Raw genomic sequence first — 24,333 nt, forward strand, 5'->3', positions numbered from 1 at the left:
TACTGTAAATACTGCTGGATTGATGGTTTAGGATTATCAATTCACTGTTGTCATATGTCTATAACAGTTCAAAAGCATCCTGGAGAAAAATCCTGAAACACATACCTTTCGGTATATAATAATGCAACTGCATTAGCTAAATATATACTGTACATAAGTCTTATCAGCATTTTACCTACCAAAGATGTAAGATTCCACTTTCAAATACAAAGCAGATAGCCAATAATGTATACTTACAATACAGCCCTCTCTGTTTTTGTAATTTTTTTCTTTTGTTTTAAACAATTTGGTCACAATGCACCTTTGATATAAAAGCATTTTAAACTTTATTATTAATACTCAGAACATTAGGATTTCCAGAATTTTTTTCAGTAGCATTTGTAGAACCACTTTTGGTAACAAATACAGTAGTTAGGAATGAGCATCCAGATGAGAATGCAGAAATATATTATCCAGAATCCTCTCCAGCTAAGACAATAGGGCTGGTACTGTGATGAATAATAGTACTAGAACGACAAAAACACTATAGTATGTTTCTTAGAGGCTACATCCTCTTTTGCTGGAACACTTCATAAATACATATTAAAAAGTAAGGCAACAACTCCAAACAGTCCAAACGGCTATCTCAACAAAATTTCCAATTAGATCCATGACCACTGGAGATCGATTTCATGCTTGCACTGTTTAGCGTTTGTCTTTATTCTTTTGAAATGGTCCAAGAAAAGATATTTTAATAATTTAGCAATTAGTATTTCTAAAACAACTCCGGTGTGCGTGTCCAATACCGTATCACTAATACTGGTTAGGTACTCAAGTCCAGGGTGTTACCACTGCCCGTTTTTAAAGGATTGTGGACACTAATTTGGATTTGTAATAAATAGGTGCGTGAATCCAAAGCTCCCTTTCCTACTATGTTTATCACCTACTTGTTTTTTAACTCCTAATGTTCAGATTAAGGAAACACCAGAGACAGCCTGGTACTAAAAAAATGCTCACACCAGTAAACAAAACTTTTATTCAGGACCAATGTTTTTCATGGTCCTGATGTGAATGGACATTCAACTTATGAAGATGTGCAAAAGGAAAAAAGTCAAATTACAGTAAAGTTATCCAGAGAAGGAGGATGTTACACAAACTCATACGGAAATGACAGTCTTTTTTCTCCCTTACTATAAATACACTTAACAGTTTAGCAGAAAGACAAGCTAAATTTTAAGATTGTTCACATTTGAAAGTCATATTATACTCTCTGCTAACGATAAATAAGGAACAGGTCCTGACAATGGAATTTGACATCGCAATTTTCATCAACAGATCTTTGAAGACTGGTTTTAAGAAGGGTTAAAACAATGATTATGTTTGCAAAGTTCTGAGAAGTCCATCTGCTGTCCAAACTTTGGATTAAAGTCCTTATTTTTTTTCCTTTACTTAGAGACAGGTATATACAGTGCTGTTGTAATAATGAAACAAATGTGAAATCTACTGTAAAGTTGCACAATACAGAAAACTGTTGCTCCATCTTCTACTACATAAATGTGTGACTCCACAGGTTAATAATGCTGTTTTGTTTTTTTGTTAAGTTGGAATTATCCCATCACGTCTAAGACCTCTCTTTAATTCCAAATCCTCCAGTTTTTTCCACAGTTCTTCACGCTCTTTCTCTTTCTTCTTCTCACTGACAGATGAAATAAAACAGAGTTAGCAAAGGAGAATACTGTAGAATATCTATGCTTAAAAATATATAGTTGACATTAAGTAGCAGCACTAATTTTTTTGAACACAGCTGTAATTTTCCTAACATATTTATTTTTGGTAAATATTTTTGTTTGGTGGTTTTTGTTACCTACATAAATATTGCTAAACAAAGCAGCAGGAAAAGAACATAAAACATAAGCTGAACAAAGTGACAGTGTACATAGACACTAATTTGTAATATAGAAGAAAAAAAAATGCAGTGGACTTATTATGGAAGAAATATATCATGATTATAAAAATTAACAATTCAGGACTAACTTGCATTTAATTGTTTTCAAGTTTGTTTATTTAAGCAAGATAGTTTTTTAATCTTATAAATAACAGCCAATTTCTAGAATAAGCAATCCCTTACTCTTTTAGAATTACTGTTCTTATTTACATTGACTGGTGCCTTCCACATAGCTTAGGCACCAATGAAGGGAAAGTTCAAGTTAAAAGATGTGTCTTTTGTTCAGTGATTTACTTTTTTTCCCCTTACCAAATTCCTACAAGATCTATATAGCATTTGCTTTAACAACAGACTTCAATGGCTGATTTGATAAAATTAAACAGCTAACAACATTTACTGCACCTGCATTACTTGCTCTCTAAGCTTCCTGTCTCTGCCATAGCTTACTCTGAATAAATCTCCTTGATACTGCAAGGTACAAAATGCTTTCAATTTCTCTTAAATTGCCTTGTAGGTTCAGATGAAATGGAAATCTAATTACAGAGACACATGTTCTCTGCCAGTCACATTAGAGAATTCTTGAAAAATATTTCAGCTGATTAGAATCATTCCTACACAATTTGTTTCAGTCATGAAAATGCCAACCTCTGGCTCATTTGAGATTTTAATTTCCCAAGACTATTTTAAACATATAAAAAAAGTAGAAACAATTTTCAGATAAACCCTTGAAGAACAGTAAAAAAAAAAAAACCTCAAACACCAAAACACCCCCAAAGAGCCCACTGTCACTAGAAAGTATTTAAAATTAAACATAAGAATGAGTGAAATAGCCTGACATTTTCAGGCTACTTACCGACATTTATCGTCTAATCATTATGAAATACACACCTGCTTACCTAAAGACTGTTAGAGGATCATCACCTCATCTGAGTTACCCATTTGACTTATCATAGTCATTAATATTGAACGTATTTCTCCTTTTGAAATGCAGTTTTATTAAGATGTTAAAGATTTTCTGTTAACATTAAGGTAAATAACCCAGTTTGCACATTCAGATATTTACATATTTTAAAACAAGTAGTAAATAAAAACGGTGAAATGGTTAGCACCAGCCTTGATAGGCAATACAACATCAGTAGGTGCAAGAAAAATTCTTTCTGCAGTTCAGTCAATAAACCTCACCCATTATCCAGACACAGGACATACTACTACAGTGCCTGGTCCTGTTAAGAGCAGAGTTCCTCCTCTTAAGGGGCAAAATGCAAACGCAAATTCATTTAAGTCACTGTGGTCCCTCAGTATAACGGCTGGATTAGATGACCAGTCCTAAGATTCTCTGTCTTTTCTGCTAGATAACCACAGAGTGTTGTCTCAACTGCACTAGCAGATTGAGCCTTATATATCAACACCTATCTAGAATTCATCTGGCATCTTAGCTCAAATATATATCCAAGTCTCTAAAAGTAAAATTTACTTTTGTATTAATTAGCTAACCTGTTAAGTGTAGATTTTTTGTGTATAAAACTTTGTATTTTACAACAGCGAAGCAGAACAGAAGGACAGTGTGACTCCGGTCACACAATTTAAAAAATATGGCCTCCAAGAGACTATAATCTAACAAGGTGTGACGACATAAAAACCCCTTTGCTTTTCTTAGGGGAACCCTGAGTCACAGAAAAGATATGACCTAAATGAAGTTGCAAACTGTTCAGAGTTCCTGAAGTTTCCCCTTTCTTTTCTTCACCTGACACTCTGGAAAAGCTGAAACTCTTGAGAAAAGATGCTGCACTATTATTAGAAAATAAAGATTAAGGAAAATAGGAGAAAAAACAAAAAGCATTTTACTAGGGTGGAACTAATGACTGTGTGAGTGGTGCATCTAATGGATCCTGCATGCTAAAAGACTCAAATACAGCCAGACCTCTGAATAAGAAATTAAAGGGTTGAGAGATGCCCCTTTGCTTTAAGACCACATCTAGCCTATGGACAGTAGCTTGGAAAATCAAATCTTAGGATTTTCCCTCTTGTCTCTTTCCAAGCCTCAGTGTGACTTTTTTGAAGTCTTTAAGCAAAGTGTTATCTTTAAACCCTTATTTTTCTTTTATTATTGAAGATCTTGATACATTTAAGTGTTTTGGAATTCTCAAAAGGAATTCCATGAGGAATGTAGATTCCCAAGCAATGCAATGGGCACTGTATTTCATAAGGGGTAAAGAACACCCTGTACATGATATTATCTTACATCTTGCAAAGAGAAGGCTAATGAGCATCAGGAGGGAAAATGAGGCATTGTGTCTGTTATGTGTGAGATTATGCAATTGCATCTCAGTGTAAAGGGAAAAAGTGAAGAGCAGGCCTTATGCACGGCTGACAAAAAAAAGCTTTAAAAAGTTACCGCTGACGATCTGACTTGTAAGTGGCTGTCAGCTCGTCAAACATGGTGCTGTTCATTTCCATAAATGCCTTCAACACATTGTAGACTAAAGCCACAATAGCCCTGTGAAACATTGAAAAAGAAAAAAGAAAGGAATCTATTAGTTTCAGGTGAAATCAAACATGAAATAAAAGCATCTTCTCTTACCAGCATTTCTGTGACCAATTCTACTCTTGCAAGTATGAAAATTTAAATTCTTTGATTTCAGTGAAACTACTTTTGATTAACATATTTAAAGATAAGAATCAGCTTTCATGTCTCTGTTGACTACTTAAACGGAGCAAACCAAAACTCTAGGGTAAAAGGTAACAACAGAAGGCTATTACATGCAACTACAGACTTTCCCCTTCTGCTGTGGAGCAATTCTGAATGCAACTCTAGGGATTCAGATCATCAACGCTGGCAGAAGGAATAGAATTTAAACAGGAAATGGGAATGATTCATACTTCCTTATGATTTTTCTATGAAGCTGAATATGCAGTGTATCTATGCAAAATACAAGGCTGTATTTCAAATGTTATTTCCTTGTATTCACACATTTCATATTCATCTTCACTTCGGTACAGCAAAAAAACTTTTATAAGACCCCACAAATCCGTCAGATGAATACTGCCGTATCTGTGTAAACCTGTGTGAGTATATGTATGTTTTTAATTATATATTTTATATATACATATATAAATGTATATATACATATATTTAAAAGTATATATATGTAGTATCTCTCTCTAACCTCTGCTTGCTTCGCTTATTGCTGCTTCTGACCTTACCCAAGAGCCAATACAGCACTGCTTATTTGAATTTGAGCTGTTTAATTGCAGAAAACATGACAGGCATGATCTGTTCATTCAGGAAGAAATTACATATAATAATAATTTCATAAAGTCTTCAAAGGCATTCTGTCCCACAACGGTTCAAAAAAGGTAGAATCAGTTTACTCTTCTATACCATCTGACTGGATAACTAACCTACAATATGCTAGAATTTCCAAAGTAAGATGGGTCTGCCAATAATCTGACTATCTGGAGGTCAAAATTCCTTTTTGTCAGAGTTGAAGATAAAGAAACAACAAAGCAGTTGAAAATGGAGCAGGGAAAGAAAAAAAATCTAAAAAACTTTCAAAGAATTTGCAATAGTTTATCAATCAAGAGATCCCAGTTCCTGATCTACTATTATGGTTGTCATATTCAGACATGTGGCTGCTTAAGAAACAGCTCTTCAGCCAGGAGGCAGTGAACCAAATTACAGGTGCCAGGAACCTTCGGAACAAACCTATATACCAGACAATCTATGTACCATTTCCCGTGCTCCCCCCACCTATCTACCATTCACCCCTTTCAATAAACTTTCATTTTTGTTGCCTGCATTTCAAAATAGTCTTATAAATATAAAAATACTTTAGATATCTTCTTTATTTTACATGTATGTTAACCTGGCTTGTGTGTCAAAGGTACATTCCTGTGGGTATGAAAACTCTGAGAACTGGGATACTGGAATACTCTTATTACCAGAAGCATCTCATTGCATAGTATAAAAAGTTGGGCATGAGCACAGGCAGGTTAGAGACTGGTAATGCATTACTATGCCATGGAAGGTGCCCTTTTGTGATGAGCATTAGTTACAGAAGCTTTTCAGTAGCATTAGATTTGTCAGGAAAGCACATAAACTTGAGCTTTGGCTAGATACAGAACAAAAAGACTAATGTTTTAAAAGATTAAATATTTTACAAGTACTTTACAGTAAGGTTGTAAAGCAACTGAGAGCTGAACATAGCACCTATCATTAAAAATGCTGGGTTTACTAAATGGTAGCCACCCTGACTTAGAAAAACTATTCAACTAAAGTGTAGAATACATAGCATCTAACTGTGATAGTATTTTCCATTAAAACACTTTCTACGAGGCCATTCAGTTTAAAAATTCCAAATTAACAGGATATCAAGATGAAGCAACTACTCTATTACTGTGCATAATAGAGAACAGCTGCATTTAAATAAATTTAGAAAAAACAACCCAATCCAAGAATATACTGATGTCTATAGGCTTCATAGATGTTTAGAAAAATGCAAGCTATCAGGATCATCAGTGATAGAGCCACAAAGCTTTATTAATGCCAAGCACTATTATTCTAGACTATTTACGATCAGGCTTAAGACATTAACCAGTTTATAAAAAACTGTGTAGAAGAAACACTTGATGAACAACACTTTTTCTTCAATAACAACGTAACATCTAATTTCTCTTTTTTCCAACTTGTGAGGAGGTCTATCTTTATCCTGTAAGGTACTGATTTTTGTACATAACAGATAATTAAAAACACTTTAAGACAAGCTCAAGTATAGGCTAATTTATATTGGCATTAACAGAGTTGCACCTGCTCATGCCACCTTTGAATTTGGATCTCTCGCATTCAGATGTTCTTCAGCAGACACCCCCTAAGTTTATCAGCAGTATGTCAAATGGTAAGATAAAGAATAAAAGCAAAAACTTACGGATTCCAGTGTTCTTTAGAAATCCTATAAAGGCTGGAAAACATGATGGGAAGTATAACGTTTGAATTCTCCTCTATTAAACTCATGATGTATTCGTTATTCCAATAATACAGTGCTCTTTCAGCCACCTTTGAGTCAAAGGAATAAAATATTAACAGGAATTCAGATATCTATAATTTTGCAATTTTCTGAAGGAAAAACAAATCACAGAGAGGTTTCACAAAGATGAATTAACATGAACCATTACCTTTGGAATTAAAACTCTACCTTAATCAGTAGCATACCGTGCATTAATGGAATTAAGTTCTTATCCTAGAATTCAGATCCCACAGCACCCACTCTCTTTCCCCTGAGTGATATGTTGTTACTCACTGAAGACCAGGTTCAGACACTGCTTAATGCTGCAGCTGTGGAGGGGAAGGGAGAGCAGACAGACTTCCCATTGCCCCTTTCCCTCAATCCTGTGACTGCAGTTGGAAGGAAAGAGCCATGCTGGGATACCAGAGGAAGGAGACAGAGAAAGGCCCAGTAGCTGGGCTGAGTAACAGGGGAGAGATCTTATGTGTGGGGAAGGTATCAATGATAATAATCACCTTGGGGACGAGGGGTGGGAGGATAGGAGGGAAACACTGATCTAAATTATGTTTTTAAAAAAATACAGTCCAAGGAAGAACCTAAAACAGTCATATCTGCCTTTGTCCTAGGATAGGTCATCCAGCTTAATATGGAGACACTACAGGCTTATGAATCCTATCTGCTCTTCACATACGATTCAACTTAAATCCCATTCATCCCCCTTCTTCCTGTCATGCAGTTTGAAGAGAACAGGCTATGGGTTCCAGCACCTCTAACCAGACATCTCCTTAAAGAAGGCAGTTAAGTAGGAAAACATGAATGCTGCACAATAGCACACTAAAAAAGGGAGCAAATACATCCTACATGGTCTTATCACGCTGAAGGCCATACAGTAAGTAGCAGTCACCTACAGTCAGAAGGGCTCAAGGTCTGCTTGGATACAGTTTAAGGCCTTATGTGGCTCAGAATGGCAAGTTCTGTGCTGTAACCCCAGACGCATCAACCAAGTTATTCATGGAGCTCAGAACTAAACTTCCACCGCAACATACCCTCTTCCATAGAAATCCAGAAGACACATATTTTAAACCACATAACATAAAACTGTATTCGCATCTGGCCATGTGTTATGTTTGAAATTGAGACTATACATTCCTATACACACAATAACCTCTACCACTGACCTGGAAATGAGGGCTAGAGACACACTTGGCAATTTGTTTAAACAAGGGTTCCTGGATTTTGACAAATTGTGACGGTTCAATTACATCCAAGATTTCCTCCAGCTCTCCTAGGAACATGACCTAAAGACAAGAAAGGAAGCATTGAATATAAAACCTCTGAATCATCTTGATCAACAAAATGCTGATAACCTCAATTTCAACCATTTCAGGGAGAAATGGAAGCCTAGCTCAGCAAGACCCTCTCTCAAAAAATGTTATCAGTTCTACCTTTAGCAACTTCCGTCTCTTAAAAGAAGGAGGATGAGTGTGTGCAAATACTATATTTAAAGTAGTCCTTTACAACAAAAATTGCACTAGTATAATCCATGCTGAAAACCTAGACTCATACAGACAAAGAATTTGGCCAAGGCCTAAACTTTGTTAACTAAGGAGTGTCTGTTAGTTTTACCTTATTTTTGGAAGCAATATGCAAAGTAATGGTTTTGCTATGTCACAAAATCTCTTTAGGGAAACTCAGATTTGAATCAAGAATTTGAAATAAAAATGCAAAGGTCTAAACTGCATCTTTTACTTGTTTAGTAGGTAAATGCCAGACAATAAAACATTTTTCATCCTCCCTGGAAAAATACTATCCTCACATATATGTAATTCCAAATCTAACAGAGTTTTCCAATCTATCCTCAACTATGTTTATTTTCTCCTTTCTGAAAGAAAAAGAAATTCTCTGCAGAAGAATCAGTGCTTATTTTGTGAATAGAAACTGTGGTTATCAAACTTGTCTCTTCATAGCCAAAACTGTCCAAAAAAACCAGAATTCAAGTGTGGAAAATCATCTGCAAGAATTAATACCAAGATCCACCACAGCATGTACTATCTACCTGGAAATATCTAAAGATTCCCTGCCTATTATATTGTAGAACAAAATGACTCTTATGCTTTGTTAATACTAACGTATCACTTACCTCTTTCTGACTGCAGGTTTTCGGCCAGAATTTCATTAAACCTCTAATGACCTAAATTAAAAGGAAAAAAAAGTTAGATCCTTTTACTTTTGTCTCAACAAGGTAAACAATTCATGATTGGGAAAAAAAAAAGTATGAAAGAAATATTTACTGGTTCTGTGAGTGAGGGGTCTTTCTCCAGAAACTGTACTATGCAGTATGCCAGCTGTGAAGAGGTAAAGATTTAAGAAAATGAAGTTAGAACATTTCTATAAAGAAAGCACAAAGAAATAATTTTTTTTATAAGAGTGACTCAAGGCAAAATGCTATACAGCCTTCTCAAATTGCACCCAATTTTAAACTGAGATGCATACTTTGCACTGTGCAAATCCACTCAAAGTGCAGCTCATAAGAAACAACAGAACACATTACAAAAAAAAATAGGGTGACAAAGTAGCATATACAATAAAAATCAGAGCAACCTGGAATTCTAAACACAGTCATACAACCAATGTTCTGAAGCTTCTGTTACCCTCTGAAACTGTGTCTTTTTACAATTTTATACATCAGAAAAAACATGAAAACTATTATAACATAAGATGGCACAGCTAAAACCTGGAATAACATATTTTATGTTTTATCAGTATATGAAAAACTTGACTACCTAAAAATCAGAGAGAAATGCAACAGGTATCACTTATCAGAGAAAAAAAATATGTAATGAAAGCTGAATGTGTAAAAGGATATATGAGAGCATAAATGCAGTATTAAGAAATCTGTGAGGAAGAATGTTAAAGATTATGCAAAAATGTGCGTATTAGTCCATTCAGAGGGTTGCCAGAGTGAAGAAGAGCCTTGACAGCACAATACTAAGGAAAACCAAACATTCTCTTGGGAGAGGGAATGGGAAGGGCGAACTTGTGAAAATGAGAAAATAACAGAGAGGATAAAGAGAGAGTTTAACTACTAAACAAAATCCCCAAAATATTACAGATGTACGTTACAATTTTAATTATCTAATCAGAAGACATTTATCATACAAAACACATTAAATGTATTTTTTTAAAATCTACTGCATTTTTTCCACATTCCAAAATTTTCCCCCCACCATTTGTGCTATGCAATTAAATTTCCAAAGCAAACTTAAAATATATATATATCTATATAAAAAATTCTAACTGAGCAGAAAAAAAACTTGTAATTTCTACCTGTGCATGGAAGAGTGATAAACTCCTGACAGTATGTAAAGGAATCAGCACCTTCACCAGAAACTGTTTATGCTCTGCCTTAAGAGGTAAAGCAAAACCATTGATAATACTAGAAATCAGAAGAGAAATATTTGTTAGTGTTATCATGACAGAAAACATTCTTGAGGTCTGAACAAGCATTTTCTAGATTGAAATAATTTATCAGTCAGCACCTGTTTACAAATAGCAGGCTCATGCCCTTTGTAAACAGGTACTGACTTTTTTCCTGCTTTATATTAGCAGTGCAGTACATATCTAGGTAGCAATTGAGCTCCAACTTAGGAATAATCATATGAACAGCTGCACAAACCTGTTGCCAAACAGATAAGGCCTTGTCTATGCGGTCTGTAAATTCATGTAAGCAAGGTGTTCCTGAGTAATTAACTTACTATGATCAGATTTACTCAAAATATTCACACTGTTAAATGTGCTTAAAAAAAAAAATATTCTGCAGCATGTAATGATGAAGTGCATAAAATTAAACACGCACAAAATCAGTCCAACACTTTTGGCTGCAACTTGCATCCAGTTACATACTCTTGGCAAAGATGCGACAGAGACTTGCACATGGGCTTAAAGATGAGCACATGCACACATCTGTTTTCAGAATCAGGGCTTATACTAATACTTTTTCTGAATCTGACACTATTCTGACGTGTCCAGAAGGGAAGTTTGAGATAGATAATAAAGACAGACTTGTTTACCTTCCTAAAATTTCCAACAGTTCTGCTACGCCATTGAAGTGTTCAGTTTCATAAACAAATCTAAAAAAAAAAAGTTAAATATAAGTAACATATGTTTCCTAAAATGTTCATAAGCAAAAAGTATCTTCTCCCACAACTTACCGTAGAAAAATATTATTAATCTGTTTTCGGATAAATGCTCTAAGACCCAGAAACTTGCCATAAATTCTGTGCAAGACTGTTTTTAGGTAGTCTCGTTCTCGAGGGTCTTCACTGTCAAACAGCTCCAACAGCTGTGTTTGAAGGAAAAAGAGAAGTGAAACACTAGACATTTGACAAGTATGACACACAGACTTCTACATAAAAGTTAAATTCATGAAAGCACATGCATGTAAGAATGTGATATCCCTGTTACCAAAGGTGTAGAAATACAGTATTAAAAAATCTGTTGTAACCATAGTACAATATCATGAAATTCAGTTTATTAATTTCTGCTTCTGACATAACAAAACTTTGGAAATCTTCAAGCAACTAATAAACTTAGCTGGCTCCAAAATGCTGCATTCTTCCTCCCTAAAAATAAATAGAATATTTCTTAGATACTGTCATATCTACAAAATAAGACAGTTTGCCTCTGTCCATTCCTTCACTCTGCAGAACTAAAAGATCCTCATTTGCTCTAATATTTTGTTCCCACAGCATTGTGTCAAGGTCACATTTTTCTAATCACTTGTAATTTATATTACGAGCTCTTAAGCCTTCCTAGTGATTGCATGGCCTTCACGTTGTCGAAAGCCGCAACAGTGAAGTCTATGCCAGCACTGGATCTGCTGTTACAGGATCTCCACCAATCAACACGAATTAAAGCATCAGGGGGAATTAATCCTCCAGGCTGAACAAAATGGTAACTTCAATAGGCAGTTTAAAAAAATAATAATAAAAAAAAAATCTGAAAAAACACCTTTAGTAAGTAACTCTTTAATCAGACTTTAAAACAGCAAAACAATTATGTGATACTCAGTCAAAAGAGAATGCCATCTTATGCCTTGCATTGTACAAAACATATCCAAAAACCACTGACATCTGAAGTGGCCTCTAAGAATTAAGGCATGAAATGAGCAGCAAGTGTATCACCTGCAGACCTCTGTTCTATTCTTCCTGAATCCTCTACCACAAAAGTATGAGCTTTCCCCTACCCCTTCTTCTTCATCTTTTTTGACACCACAACACTGGATATTCTGGTGGACATATGGAATAAGTTAGAAGGTAAGCTTTATTTAAAAATCAAACCAAACCAAACGAACAAACTGTATTGAGAGCAGCCCTGAGGAGAAGGACTTGGGGGTGTTGGCTGATGAGCTCAACATGAGCCAGCAATTCACACTTGCATCCCAGAAGGCCAACCGTATCCTGGGCTGCATCCAAAGCAGTGTGGCCACCAGGTCGAGGGAGGTGATTCTGCCCCTCTGCTCTGGGGAGACCCCACCTGGAGTCCTGCGCCCAGCTCTGGAGCCCTCAGCCCAGAATAGACATGGACCTGTTGGACAGGGTCCAGAGATGGCCACAAAAATGCTCAGAAGGATGGAACACCTCTCCTATGAGGGCAGGATGAGAGAATAAGTGTTCAGCCTGGAGAAGAGAAGACTCCAGGGAGACCTTATTGCAGCCTTCCAATATCTAAACAGGGCCTATGAGAAAGCTGGAGAAGGACTTTTCACAAGGGCATGTAGTGATAGGACAAGGGGTAATGGCTTTAAAGTGAGAAAAGGTAAGATTTAGATTAGATAGAAGAAGAAATTCTTCATTATGAGGGTGGTGAGGCACTGGAACAGGTTGCCCAGAGAAGTTGTGGATGCCCCATCCCTAGCAATGTTCAAAGCCAGGCTGGATGGGGCTTTGAGCAACCTGGTCTAGCGGAAGTTGTCTCTGCCATGGCAGAGAGGTTGGAACTAGATGATCTTTAAGGTCTCTTCCAAATCAAACCATTCTGTGATTCTATGAAAAAAACAAAAAAAACCCCAACCACCAAAACCCCAAAAACCTCAACCCCCTCAAAAGCACAGTAATTATAAGCAACCGGCATCCCTCTTGTATGAAAAAAAGCAGCTGTCAGCCAGTACCCTCCTTGCAAGAGACACGAAGACAGTTTGCCATAATAGTCTTACAAACGTATAAGAAGTTGTCAGAAAATTATTACAGGAATGGTAGAAAACAAAATTATTTTGGATTCACAAGATAAACTATAATACCTATTTTAAGTAGATATGCCAGTGTACATATAATATCCGATCTCTTGTTAAACTGCTACACAACTTTGAGGAGGTGAAAAAGGAAAAAAAGACAGAAAAAGATGATTAAAAGTTGCTAAGATGTCTGGGATTTTGCTTTCTAATATCCAGGTTTAGGACTAATGTACGTATTAGTCTTCATTGTTTTCGATGTTTCTGTAGCATGTAATGAGATCCCACTATCTTTTCCTTGCAGTAAGAATCTGTGGTGGGAATTTCATGAGGAAACGATGAGGTTTGTCAGCTGCCCTCCAGAGGTTATAAACACATTGCTTTGTTCAATTAGTTCTACAGTTAAATAAATAAATAGTCACCTCATCCTTCCCCAAATAGCGAATTTCACCCAAAGACAGCAAACAGCTGGAAACACTTATGCTTTTAATTTTCTTACTGGATTGCTTTTAGGAGCAAAATATTTATATTTCCAGTTCTCTTATACAAATCCTCTGTGGAAATATTGCTGAACTAAGACTCAGTCTCTTACTAAAAACAAAAAAAAGGGACAATTATTATACTATGTCCACTTTGTTATCAGGTTTCAACAATAAAGTCTTATTTTTATAGATAAGCTGCAAGACTTCCATAATTTACATGACTATTCTGACACTAAGCATACATAGAAAAGGGAAATAAATTTTCCAAAATAGTAACCTACATAACACAGGCACTTGTGGATATATTTGAACATTATGTCTCTTAGCAACCACTGCCAACCATTTCAGACTGTATATAAGCAGGCTTTAGAAATGAACACTTAAACGGTTAAGTACAGCATTTTATCAAAACATACAGCTGAGAGCCACAAACACGTCTATATCCAGGAAACAAAAGCAAAAAGCATGCAAAGAAGAAAAATCTTGAAAAATGCCCATTAAAAAAAGCTGTATCATTTTTTCATATAGGCATTCTTACTGCCAAGAAACACCCATTAAAGTCCCTCAAATTTTCAAGAAACAAATCAATTTAGAGTGAAAGACTAGATTCTAGTCTTTCCAGTCTAGATTTCAAAGACTGACACACTTGTGTTGTCAGTGTCATGAAACACCAAACATGCTTAATGTTCTTAAGTCTCACATTGCTTTCCTACGTAAGTGATCTGGAGTCACAGATTTTTAGGTGTTCCTCTAGACACACAACACACACAATAAGATGTGGAAGGACACCCCACTTCCTACAGGCTAAACACAAACACTTATACACATCGAAATGTATTTATAGAAGAATGTGAATTTTAAAATGACACACTGTGCATAGCAATATATAAAAATGCATCACCTAAGCATCTGGCAAGAACTTCTGAATTCTAGAATTCTTTTGAACTCTTAATTTTTGTACCATACATTTTCAGGTAAGTAGGTTTCAAAATCTCACACTTCCCTTTTTCAGTAGATAAATCTACTTAATGAAAGAAAGGTTGTTAAAGGCTAACAGGATCTAAAAAAAATATCCTTCTTTTAGACCCATTCTCCTGTGCCAAATTGTAACAGGGTTGAATGCCTTGCAAGGGAGTGAGTGGGATGGCACCAGTCATGACCAAGTCGCAGCACCATGCAGCAGCACATAACAGGAGCATCTAGGAATTACTTTCTGCAGATTTTGAAGTAGAACACAAACATTCCTTCTAATGCAATACTGCTGTATCTAAAGAAAATAAAATCAGTCTTGAAGAATCTGTCAAGAGCAATTACCCCCCCATGCATATTCTTACATCTCCATCAGGTACTGGATGATCACACTGGTGCACGCCCCTTGTTCAAAACAATATTAAGATGAACAAAAAGGAAACGCCACCATGGAGGTTTGACCCAGATGAAAAACTCTCTTGTATTTAGAAGATGGATAAAATAAAAATGAAAGTATATCCCACTGCTTCTGTAGACTGAAAAAGGTCTTGTGATATTAAGAAGGAAACTGAAGTCCCTTCTTTGAATCTTTGAATTTAAGGATAAAAATTGCTCTCTTAGCTATGTTTTTCAGCTATTCTTCATATGAATAACATACAAGGACAGTAAAAACACTGCTTTAATTGTCTGAGCACTACAGGTAAAAATAAAGGTTCCAGGACAAAGGAACAAGAGAAAGATCTTCAGAAATGCTGAGTACCTCCTACCACTTCTAGTTTGGCTTTTACTCAAGTCTCAGCCTGCAAGGAAACTCCCTTTTCTAAATAGGAATCTTTCTAAATTTCCCTGATTTCAAAAGCAAGCTATATACAGCTGAAACACAAAGTTTTTTCTGACTTTGCCATTATACAAAAATTCACAATGGGAACAGAAAACACAAGACAGGCCTATTCCCAAAAGCTGAAGACAAAAGTCGTATCTGGAGTTTCCTGGCTTATCCCAGAAAACATCTTCCTCCAGACACCTCTGTTCTGATGTCTGCCAAGGCCTGGATGAAAATTCCTCAGTAGAGAAGACCAGCTACTGTAGTTTCAAGTGAAATAACAAAGGACACAAGAAGCCTAGTTCATACACAACAAGGAGGAAGATTAAATACGTGTAAAATACCTGGCTACCAGATGACCGCCTGACAGAGGCCATCTCCTCCATTCAGCCATAATGACAGCAAGCAAACCACAAAAATAAAGCTATCCATTTTTTGCCAATGTTGTTTATTATTGATGCTACTTCTTCCATGCTTTTAATATAGCTTGAACTTCATACGGCCTTTTGCTTTACTTCCTCCACGACCACTAGAGCATCACTGTTTTCAGTACTGCGCTGGGAATAGGTTTCTTAATGAACTTCTGCCCCTTGCCAGCTCTCCAGCAGTGATAGAAGGGAGAAGTAGTCTCCCCTTCCAACAGAAATATTTTAACACTATTAAGACACATTAAAGCTGGCCTTTAAGTAGTCTCTTTACAGAGCAGAATTTTTAGACTACATGACAGTAAACCTTCCATTTTTCAACAGTTTCGTTTCAGTTCTCTTTTATAACCAATGAGTCAAACATTTTGATTAAGGTATCAAAACTAAAGCAAAATCAACTACTGTATATACCTCTAGCAACAGAGACTGACAGATAAACACATGCATGTTTCCCATACTGCTGTAGATTGAAAACTTTCATTGTATGTGCTTGTTTAGCCTTTTTCTGTTGCAAATAAAGTTGCACTTTCAAATTCTAAACAAAATCTTTTTAAAGAAATTTTTTTCAAAACCAAAAATGAAGCCTTAAAGAAAACAGATCAGCTTACCTGCAATACAAATTTCTGATCTATGTACTTTTTGGCAATGCTGGGCTGAAATTCTTGGCTTTCCAAAAATCGTATGAAAAACTCATATACAAGCTGCAAAAGAAAACAAAACAAAACAAAAAGCAAAAAACCAACATGGCTTAGTTTAGGACTTGGTTATTCTTTATAGTTTCAGGTATTTCCCTAAATTCTTTTGCTAGGACATAAAATACTTATTTTTCCACAGAGCAAAAGGTTAAAAAGATGAAAAAGGTTTCTTTCCTCTATCAAATGGCAACTTTAGAGTTTGAATTAATTACATGGCCTTTTTAAGTTAACTTTGTTTATTTAACCCCAGTCAAAGACATTTCATCACCAAAAACAGTCTCTGCAATCTTGTAATGCTTGTTATCATCTTGTAAAGCTTCCTAGAGTAATTGGAAAGCACATTTAAACTGCCCTCTGAACTGCTGAAGTCACATCAAATATAGACATTACAATTTGAAAGGGTTGGTGAAACAGTTAGAAATACTATAATTAAATTAGAAACTGCTTAGAGTAGTGTTCTACTACAACTTGAAACACAGAAGAAGAATACAAACTGGAATTTATTCAGAAGTTCCTAACTTACTGTAAAGATTAGCCTCAGGGCTGGAGAAAACCTGCTTACTTTCATGCAATTCCACCTCCGCCTAAATTATTCAGTGGGACAGCAACAGATTTTTCATTTCGTGGAGAAAAAGAGTATAAAAAACAGGCAAAAAGGAAGTGAAGTGAAACAGGGTCTGCTGTGGCTTCTTAAGACAGCAAGTCGGACCTGGCACTGATCAGATGAGCTACCAGCCAGCAACTCCCTTCACTGAACCTTTTCAAGAAGAGTAGCCACTGAAAACATTTTCCCTTCTGACTTCAGTGAGTATGAATATGGATACTGAAAGAAGAAAGGAAGCTAAAAAATTATATTTTAAAATAATTTTTAAAACTTTTTAATGCAAACACCAATATGCTGCAATACTGCTGCTGCTTTATGACAGTGTTCTCTGACTTCTGAAAGAAAATAATAGGAAATCAAAAAGAGGGAGAGAGGTTTAGAAATATGACATGGAAAAAGCAACAGCTTACATAACTAGTATTAAATCATCAGGAAATCAATTCCATCAACTCCTGACAAATATTTTGGTGCATTTCTTCCTAACAATGGTAAATCATACACTGGCTAAGAAATTCCATCATTCCATGTAAATAATGACTTTTAAAACTACAGCACTAGGTCAATGGACATAAGCTAAGACATGCATGCTTGCCTGTGATGTTTCCAGGTAGGCAGAGCTCTTCAGAGCTGCCTTGAAGCTTTTAAGATTCTAATTTTTGTGAAATTTAAATATAAATGAGGGATCAAACATACATTTCAACAGATTCTAAATTTGAGAGCACAAAAGAGTGAAACAAACTGCTCACCAGCAAGGATTGTGCATGCAACTGTCAAATAAAATCCTCATTTCAAGCTAAGATCAGTCATGCCCCTTTCCTCACAGAAACTCCCAGACTCCACAAACTGTTATTCAGGCAAACTTCTTCTAAATTTACCAGTGGTGTGAGTCATTGTCCCAACTAACACAGACAAGATCTGCATCTACATTTTCTATAACGGAATTTACTGCATTAGCATCAATGATGCTTTCTCCAAAATTCGTTTATGTTCTTTGTTCAAGATACCTCATGTTGATATTTGAGGCACAGGGTAAGGAACGATACACAGCAGTGAGCATGCATCCTGCTACAAACACCTGAAAGCAAACATCAACCCGTGGAGAGTAAGGAAGACTTAGATAGGGATGTAGATTCTCATTAATTTTTCTGATCAGCTGACAACACCTGTATACTTTTGTATGAAAATTAACTATGCTCAGTAAAGCAAAAACTGCTAGCAGTATCATACCCACAATACTCTTGCTTAAGAGCAGTTTGGAAAGCAAAATAATTTTTAAATCAATGAAGGAAAACAGGAATATGAGGGACACCATCAAAACTATTTGGAAAGAAAGCTTTATCATTTTGCAAATTTCACAAAGTACTCTCCTGTCTTTGTAGGTACTATATTGTAGTCCTGAACAATATTAAGAAATATTAGTGTCTCACAGTCCAGTCCTGATTCACAGGTTTAAAAACAAAGCTGAGAAAATTCTCAGATCATTAATCATTAATCAATGATAAGTATTTCTGATGTGATAAATTATCAAAAACCTGTAAATGTGGCCACGATGCCTCCAAGGTGGGCTCATCTTCTTCTGGATCAAATTCATTGCTGTCACTAGGTGGGAGAGTTCTGAAGATATTGCAAGATACCTGAAAAGTGAAAGAAAGAATAATGAGATCTGCTTTTCAAATAGGTACTAGATTTCAAGACTCTTTATGTCTATACCTACCCTATCCCCCATCACGTAAGCAGTATTTCTATTGCCTGCTGTCTGATGAAGTTCTTGAGCAATAGTACAGGTCTAAGGAACCTGTCACTTTACAAACCTGCCACCAACCTTGGCTTTCCTTTCTCCAGGGCTTTTTGTTTCTTCTTCCCATTGATATCCCAGCATTGCCCAGTCTGCCACCGTTTCTGTCCACCACACTCCAGATGAAGCCACCAACATTTAATTCCCAATCCTGCTAGGCATCAATGGGCTGAGAGCCATGACTGATGAGGAGTTGCAGGAAATGCTATCAACATGCATTTACAGGTGTTTTCATACAACACTTGGTTATTTTCCTTTGCACAGGGAAAACATTAATGATATCTGCTTACGGTCTCATCTGTTAGCACTTTTTAAGAGTTGCCAGTGCTAGTCGCACATTATATGCCTGGACACCTCACACCAAGTACAGAACTTGGTACTAAATGCAAGCAACAAATAGTGTCTGCTCGTCACTTAGCCTAAGTTTTATTTCACGGTTGGTTTGCTTTGCTTAATCTTATTTAGAGGTATTTTGCTGAGACTGCTTGGCTTTGGGAGGTTCATGCTAGCAAAGACTGAAGCGGAGTGCTTTCCTGGGTTAATTATAGCTCTGAATGGAGTGTACAGTTTATTATGCAGCAAATCTGATAAACTGCAAACATGCTGTAGGCCCTTTTCTGCACTTTGAAGGAGTTGTGGCTTCTTTGCACTCTGCTACTGCATTTGACCCATCTCTAAGTTGGTTAATGAAACAGCTGAGAAAAGCAGCACGCTATCTCCTAAACCCATCTATACATGATTCCTTCATAGTAGTTCAGCCAAACTAAGCTATTTAAGAAACAAAACTAGTATGTTCTTCAACATCCTTATTTATTTTTCCAGCCTTTTACTCCTGTAAAAGTTTTAAAGTTAGTCTCTAAGGCATATTTTCAATATGTTGGCAACTGAATAAGAAAAAGCACTTTAAAGCCAACAGTTTAAATACAATCCAAATACTGATAAAACCAGATTAAGATAAACAGAGTAAAATTCTAAAATTTGCAAGACAAACAGAACAGATTCAGGTACTGCATAAACAGAAATATAAAACAACAAAAAAACTATAGGAAAGCACATGTGGTGCATACCAGTGAGGAATATTCACTGAACACATGGGAAAGACAAAAGAAGAGTAAGGCAAACCATGATCAAAGAAAAAAAGGGGAAAAAAAAAAAAAAAAGAAGAGGTCACACGGGCTTCTGCTTGGACTTTTTTCTTCTTGCCACAAGAGGGTGTATTTGACTACAGTTACAGCAGAACACCGTTTTACAGAAGCCGTCACTGTATTTGTAAATCTCATGTTTTCAAGTCGCATGGCTGTCAACCTTAACAGATCGAGCACTTATTAGCCTGTGCTGATAGATACTGAACTCTGTTTGCCCTGTAAGCATACCTGCCAAGGGATTACTACCATTTATTAGCAGATACTCTCTTTCCCCCTTCTCCATCCTCTTTCCCCAACTCATTCACTTCTCTCAAAAGTCCCTCATGAAAAGACTTCTAGTAGCATGAGAAGTCAAATAACTATTCCAGGAATACACACATGTTACACTTCGTCTTTCCTCAAGGATTCCTGTGCTCCTACTACTATCCCTGATATGAAAAATCAGAGAAAGGAGGAAAGTGATCAGAATTAACAACATGGAGTAGATGACCCAAAGGATTCGGGGGGGTGGGCGGGGAAGGAAGTGTACCTGTTGGTACCCTGGATCCAAACATCTGGGATTCTGCAATACTTACTGCAGCATTTTTGGTTAATGCTTCACATTCAAAAATCCCAGCTTTCTCAGGATTTGGACCAAAACTGGGAACTAGCAAAACCAAAGGCATTCTGCAGCTATTTCTTTTTCCTGCTTTAAATTTCATTTGAAACCAGAAAGAATTTTTTCTGCAAATTTATCCATACATAAATTAGTGAAACTTGTACCAATAGATCAGAAAAAAATCTAAGTATTCATCAGCTGTTGTGTTTAAAAGCTGGCATAAATATTCATTTATGGCACAAGCAAAATCTGCAAGGAGAAGTACATGCTTTCAGAACGAGAAGCTAAACTAAGACAAATTCCTGAAAGATTTAAATTAAGTAAGTTAAACGAAGCTTCAAACAGCTACTGCCAGGGTCTTAAAAGCATGACAGAAGTATGAAGGTTTTAGCAACAATTAAGTTACGTGCCAGCACTGACTCCTGAATCTTGAGCTTGTAACAAAACCCGTATGACTTCTGGAGAGTGCATACTAAAAAAAGGCCAGTCTCAAGGCTACTCAAAAGCAGTTTTTTGCATAAGAAAATTAGTATGTCAGAATAAATACAACACAAGTTAGAATACGGTCTTAGTATACAGTTTGCTCTCTTTAATTTTCTTTTTTGCATTAGGAGTAAAGAGAAGTTAAATGGAACTAAAACGCAGATATTCTCCTGAGAAGAACAGACAGAACAGGTTATCTTTAAGTGATTTCCCCAGGTTATCATAATTTTAAAAGATAATGTGTGCCATTACAGTTACATTAATCACCACAACACAGCATGATAGCTCATTTACATGCAGTGTCAATTTACAGCATGCTTATCTAAATCAGTAGCCTCTAGGTGGCTAATGTTTATAAGCCTCTAAGGGAGAACTGAAGGCAACAAGTTCTTCCATGCATGAACTGCCCAGCTGTACATTAGAGATTTTGACAGCCACCACACAACGATGGGAATACGCTACATCAAATCTGGAAAGAAGAATTTTTCTCAGATAGGCATAAGGTAGCTATTTAGTATTTATCCCTGGGCCCAAGCAGCATGCCAAAATTCCTTCGGCTAGATAGCTGAATCATTTCTCTTCTGACCTTTGTTGGATCATCAAGCCAGAGGACATCGCTGCCAGCCTGTGTATACAGTCCCTGATGATTCCTCTCCCACAGCCAACACAGAGGACTATTGATCAATACTGACTTCCGTCTTCCACTGATTAGGAACGCCTCCAAGCCCAGATGATATTTTTGTAAAGCACACCAGAACTCTAATGTTCTAGAAAGTTCTATCATGACAAATCTCCCCTATCATGTCCTCAAAGACATCTGGGTGCTGTCCTCCGTGACTGTCCCTTCCAGAAGCACACACCAAACTGAGTGTAGAAAAGTACATCACTGTTCCCCCACTACGCAGAACTTGAACATCCAAGTGCCAGAAAGCAATTTAACATATCAGTAAAATATACCCATAGCCACTGAATCTAAAATTTCCAAGATCAAGCTGGAAAATGCCGATATTACAGATTTTTAAATTGTAGATGCCCAGAAACCTCTACTCTATGTGAGTGTGTCAGTCAGGCACAACTTGGACTAGACACAAGACAGAAAGTTTTCCAGGCAATTACAAGTCAATGTCAATTCATTAAAAGCAAACAAGAAGATAGAGAAGGCTGCTTTGATGGCCCCACAAAGAATGAGCTGCACGTTCTGAACAGATGTGAGGACTGGTACCTGGCGATGCAGAACTACGAAACTATGAATATACACTTAAAAGTAACAGCCTTCAATAAAGCTCTGATTTTATCACCACATTTATATTTGAAATAATTTTTAGAAAAGCAAGTACTAAGAGGCTTAAGTCTGAAGGCAGGAATAAATGTTTTGAGAAGTCCCCTCTTTGTCCCTCACTGGAGCACTATAAAAATGACGTCACTAACAGAAACGCCTCACAAATTCAATTTCAGCTCAGCGCTCCTACTCTGTGCTGTTTGAAACAAAGATTTTTATCAGTAATAGTTTTTTTGAATGGAGCCTGAAATGAAAACAAACATACACACAGGGAAGCTTAATACATTTGCTATATAAAACGAGGATAAATGAATACCCAATTAGCTCAGAGGAAACACCTGTTCTGTTACCAGTATGTTGAACCTCCCAAATAAACCCTATGTATATATGAAATTGAAACCAAGTATGGACACACACAATGCTTAAAACTACTGTGCGTATTAACAACATACAGTAACAATAAAATGTAATTAAGCCATAACATGAAGCCATGCTAACTGGGAAACAATAATGGCCCCTGGAACAGACACTAAACTCGTCCTTCTGAAATATGTGGGGTTTTTTTTTAATATTGTATATGGATTTACATATTTTAGAGCCTGAAGTGACTACTACAGTCACTCAGCTATAATGTCTCTATATAACGCATTGAATTGTTCCCAGAAGTCTGACTACAGTACATCTTGCAAAAAGAAATATCTAATTTTATCTTAAAGGATTAGAAATTATTCCACCAGCTTTCTTCTCCTAAAGTTTCACTACTAAATTAACTACACCACTGCTTCTGATTTCAAGGTTGAATCTGCCTGATTCCCGGCTGGTTCTCGTTATACCACCAGATTTCTTCTGCATCTGCATATATATTTGCCTATGCAGTATGTAGCTATTTATATACAGGTATTTTTATATAGACATGACACCTCTCAACCTCTGTGCTGCTAAATGGAAAGATAGAGCTTCTGAATCCAGCCAGTTGTTGGTTTCTTTGTTTTTAATCCTGTGACTATTTTTGCTTCCTTCCTTTGAGCTCCCACATGTGCAATGTCCACACTATGTATGTTCAGAGGGAGGAGTTTCTTTCTAGTGATCTCTTGCGCTGAAGCCCATTAGCAAGTTAGAAAGCATTAGGTACGCTCCTGGAGTAGACATTTTGTCCAAAAGGAACTAAATTTACAAACCCTAAGACTTCACTATCACAAGCATCAAAGCGGAGTGAGAACAAATGGGAGATCCACCTTCAAGAGGCACGCTCAGGATGTGAGTTCCTGAGTGCTAGCACAGGCTCGTCCCCAGGCAGCACCCCTGGGTACACCTTCTCGCTGCTGGAAACTGGAGCTCTGAAACTCCACCCTAGGTCACCTAGACCTGAACAATAACAGGTTACCCTACTGGTAACAACCCTGTTCATCACCATCTCCATGTAACTATGTTTTGAGACGATCCAGTGGAACAGTTATTTAATGTGTGCCCAGCTAATTCTATACAATACAATCTAAAAAAAAGATAGCAGTAACTCAATTATCTCGGACAAACTAAAGCGCACAGTACCAGCAGAAAGAGTCCCTCATCCCTAAAGTAGGCATCAGATCAAGTGAAAGCCTGCCAACACATGAATGTGAACTCTGGACAGCATTACAAAACTCATGCCGTCTCAGACTCCAACCTGAAGAACAAACCAAAAATTCAAAACCCATGAAAACAATCTACCAGAAGATTCACATTTTGCTTATCTACAGACACGATGCTCAAAAGGTATTTAAGATGACACAGCCAAAATGGAGGGTAGGGGTGTAAAAAAACCCCATATTAAAATATTAAAACCAGTATTAAAAAAATAGCTGCAGTCAACACAAGTAGTTCTTGGAACAAAAATGTTTTT

General features: G+C 36.6%; 1 protein-coding gene across 1 annotated transcript; it reads right to left on the bottom strand.

Moving 5' to 3' along the window:
* Window positions 1–302: 302 nt before the first annotated feature.
* Window positions 303–18,880, bottom strand: PPP2R5E (protein phosphatase 2, regulatory subunit B', epsilon isoform). Its single transcript, XM_010291156.1, has 12 exons — window positions 18,869–18,880; window positions 18,687–18,788; window positions 16,464–16,556; window positions 11,139–11,269; window positions 10,998–11,057; window positions 10,255–10,363; window positions 9,219–9,272; window positions 9,068–9,118; window positions 8,106–8,225; window positions 6,850–6,977; window positions 4,320–4,421; window positions 303–1,675 (listed from the first exon to the last, which is right to left on the bottom strand). The coding sequence occupies exons 1-12, from the start codon at window positions 18,878–18,880 to the stop codon at window positions 1,576–1,578; spliced, it is 1,062 nt and encodes a 353-aa protein (XP_010289458.1). The 3' UTR covers window positions 303–1,575.
* Between the last annotated feature and the right edge of the window lie 5,453 nt (window positions 18,881–24,333).

Source organism: Phaethon lepturus, unplaced genomic scaffold (genome assembly GCF_000687285.1).
Source record: "Phaethon lepturus isolate BGI_N335 unplaced genomic scaffold, ASM68728v1 scaffold3760, whole genome shotgun sequence".
Classification (NCBI taxonomy): domain Eukaryota; kingdom Metazoa; phylum Chordata; class Aves; order Phaethontiformes; family Phaethontidae; genus Phaethon; species Phaethon lepturus.